This window comes from Curcuma longa, chromosome 13, assembly GCF_044706935.1.
Source record: "Curcuma longa cultivar G26 ecotype Majalengka, Jawa Barat chromosome 13, ITB_CL_G26_1.1, whole genome shotgun sequence".
NCBI lineage: Eukaryota > Viridiplantae > Streptophyta > Magnoliopsida > Zingiberales > Zingiberaceae > Curcuma > Curcuma longa.
This window is the reverse complement of record NC_133873.1, coordinates 2563912-2566889: the sequence shown is the minus strand read 5'-3', so window position 1 is coordinate 2566889 and position 2978 is coordinate 2563912. Positions and strand designations below refer to the sequence as shown.

The 2978-nt window shown below is 43.3% G+C and overlaps 1 protein-coding gene across 1 annotated transcript; it reads left to right on the top strand.

Moving 5' to 3' along the window:
• The first annotated feature begins 697 nt into the window (after nt 1-697).
• Nucleotides 698-2201, top strand: LOC141844321 (phenolic glucoside malonyltransferase 2-like). The gene has a single exon (XM_074732358.1). It carries the CDS (start codon nt 711-713, stop codon nt 2049-2051), a length of 1341 nt encoding a protein of 446 aa, XP_074588459.1. The 5' UTR covers nt 698-710; the 3' UTR covers nt 2052-2201.
• Nucleotides 2202-2978: the final 777 nt, after the last annotated feature.

Here is a 2978-nt window from a genome sequence, read left to right as displayed (position 1 = left end):
TTATAAATAAATTATATATATTTTTTGATATATTATTAATTTATTATCATTATTAATATTAGTAATTTAATTTATTTAAATCAATGGTTATATAGTAAATATTAAACTAGTTATGTTTTATTTTCTTCAAAATCAAACAATAGTATGATATTATTTATTTTGAATCTAAACCATCATTATTTCAATTTTGAATTTTATCCAAAGCCTCATGTCAATAAGATATCCTCAATTTTATAAATTTATTATTTTTTAAATATATTTTTAATATAAAATTTTGATTATATCATAGATATTCATCTTCTAATCCAATGGATATATGAATAGAGATAAGAATTAAATATTTGATGTGGATAGAAATAAATATAATAAATTAAGATGATGACATATTAAAAAAATGATAATCCAGTTAGTCGCATTGACTCAATCCTTGGGGTGATCGATCTGGTCCTACGGAAGTTTCCCACCTGCCACCAAGATAAATCGGGAAGTGCACGCAGCGACTAACCTAGATGTCCAGCATCCTTTGATTGCGACTCCCATTTGAAGAAAAATTCTTGCAAATATATCATAATTAAGGATCGAATTGCAGGTGTCTGAGTAATAATCTGGATATTCTACCGGGCTCCGGGGACAAGATGATGACATATAATAATGGAGATGGAATTCTTTTGATGTTGGTATTTTGCAAATCCAATAATCTTCCTCGAAGGATGTCGCCGCCCGCAGCGAAAGTTACGGTCCTCGAAAGCTCTCAAGTCGCTCCTCCGCCGGGGTCGGTGCCCGAATCCTCTCTCCACATTACCATCTTTGACATAGTATTTCTCTACGCTGGACCCGTTCAGCGTCTTTTCTTCTACCCTTTCCCCCACTCCACCGGCCACTTCCTCGACTCCCTCCTCCCCACCCTCAAATCCGCCCTCTCCCTCACTCTCCGGGACTTTTACCCCCTCTCCGGCAAGATCCGCCTCCGCCCGGGTAGCCACGACAAGTACGAGCTACACTACGTCGAGGGCGACTCTGTTTCCTTCACCGTCGTCGAGCACGATGGGGACTTCGACCACCTCTCCGGACGCCCCGGATGCGAGTATGCCAGGTTACTTCCCTTGATCCCCCAACTAGCTGATCCAGACGATGGCCGGCGGCCGGTGACGGCCGTGCAGGTGACTCTGTTTCCCAACAGAGGCGTGACCGTGGCCGTGGTTGTCCACCACGCGGCGTGCGACGGCTCCAGCTCTACCAGATTCATCTCATCCTGGGCTTCTCGAACCGCGGCAGGGTCAGGCAAGGCCGCGCCAGCGCCGGCGCTGCCCTTCTTCGACCGGACCTTGGTTCCGAATCCGAGCGATGTGTACTCCAGGTTCTGCAGCAGCTTTGCCGTCGATGCGCACTCTACCGAGTCAATAAAGATGAATTTGGCTCCGCCGGACTCGATCGTCGGCATCTTTACCATTACCGCAGACCAGTTCCGGATGCTGAAGGAGATGGCCTCCTCCAAGTCCAAGTACTCCTTCCACTGCTCCACCGTCGTGGTGACCTACGCGTACGCGTGGGTTTGCCTCGTCAGAGCGCGAGGATACCCCGAGGACAAGCATCTCGGCTTGGCGTTCGCCGGAGACTGCCGGCAGCGGCTGCAGCCGCCGCTTCCGGCGGCGTACTTCGGCAACTGCATCGCATTCTACTTCGTCGAGGCGAAGGCCGGCGACCTCGCGGGGGAAGATGGGTTTACGACTGCAGCACGACTTGTCGGCGAAACCATCGAAAAGCTCAAACATGATCCGCTAGAGGGCATGGAGAACTGGCCAGAGAAATACCGGGAAATCTGGATGCAGAAGCCTTTGGCCTTCGGGGGTTCGCCGAGATTCAAAGTTTACGACGTTGACTTTGGGTGGGGAAGGCCGGTGAAGGTGGACGTCCCGTCGAGCGCATGGATGGGATCCATGATCGTGTCAGAGAGCAGGGATGGGGACGGTGGAGTGGAGGTTAGTGTGGCGTTATCCAAGCAGGAGATGGATGAGTTTGTGGCTCAATTTTCACTCGGACTTAAACTTTGACTATGAAGTCAACGATCCATGACTTTTCGCAGTGCACCAGAAGGCATTAACCTTGTATGTGTCAGTCGTCAGTCTTCGTCTCTTCGCCCGTGAACTTCGTTATTTGCTAATGATTTGTCATATATAAGTTTGGAGTTATAATTCGTTAAATATTTCCCTACGATTTGGTTAGCTGCTGTGTTCGGCGTTTCCTAAGCAGGATAGTTTTCCATTTGGTGTTGTTCACGGGATGAGTCCTTGTTAGCTCAGATAGTTGTTTAATATGCTGTCGTGTTTTTGAAGGCGTCCAAATATTGTGGGTACCGATGGAAAATGTGATTGAACTTTTGTTGCTATTATATGATTAATTTCTGCTAGGGCATACTTTTTTCTAAGAAAGGAAAAATTGAAAGTAATATGATACACCAATTCGGATCTAGTTATCATTATTTAAAAAGCCATATTACAAAATTAAATATAATGATGAATCCAAAGGTTGATCTGAATCGAAATTATACGGTTATGATCATGATCAATAACTGGATCGTGATTTCAATAAGGAAGAGTCCAAGTAGAAGAAAAATCAATAATCAAATTAAATGAGTTTTGAGCTTTTTTTTTTATACCTAGTCCATCTTGCATAGATCCATAATCTGTTAATAATACATTAATATTAACAAATTATATTATTGGATCAACACATATAATTACATCCAATAATCCAAATCCCCTTTAATACATATGTATTAGATCACCTAATTGAGATTTAATCTTAATGATTGATTCGATGGAGTCTTTAAGTGACCATGTGCCCATCACGTGATAATCCAGGATAGCTTTGTGTCCTTAAAATAGGGAAGGGGAAGTTTAGAGAAAGATAAAAAAGTAGAGAAGATATAATTATTTTATATTTAATTACAAATTAAGTTCTCCCACTTTTAAGCTTCT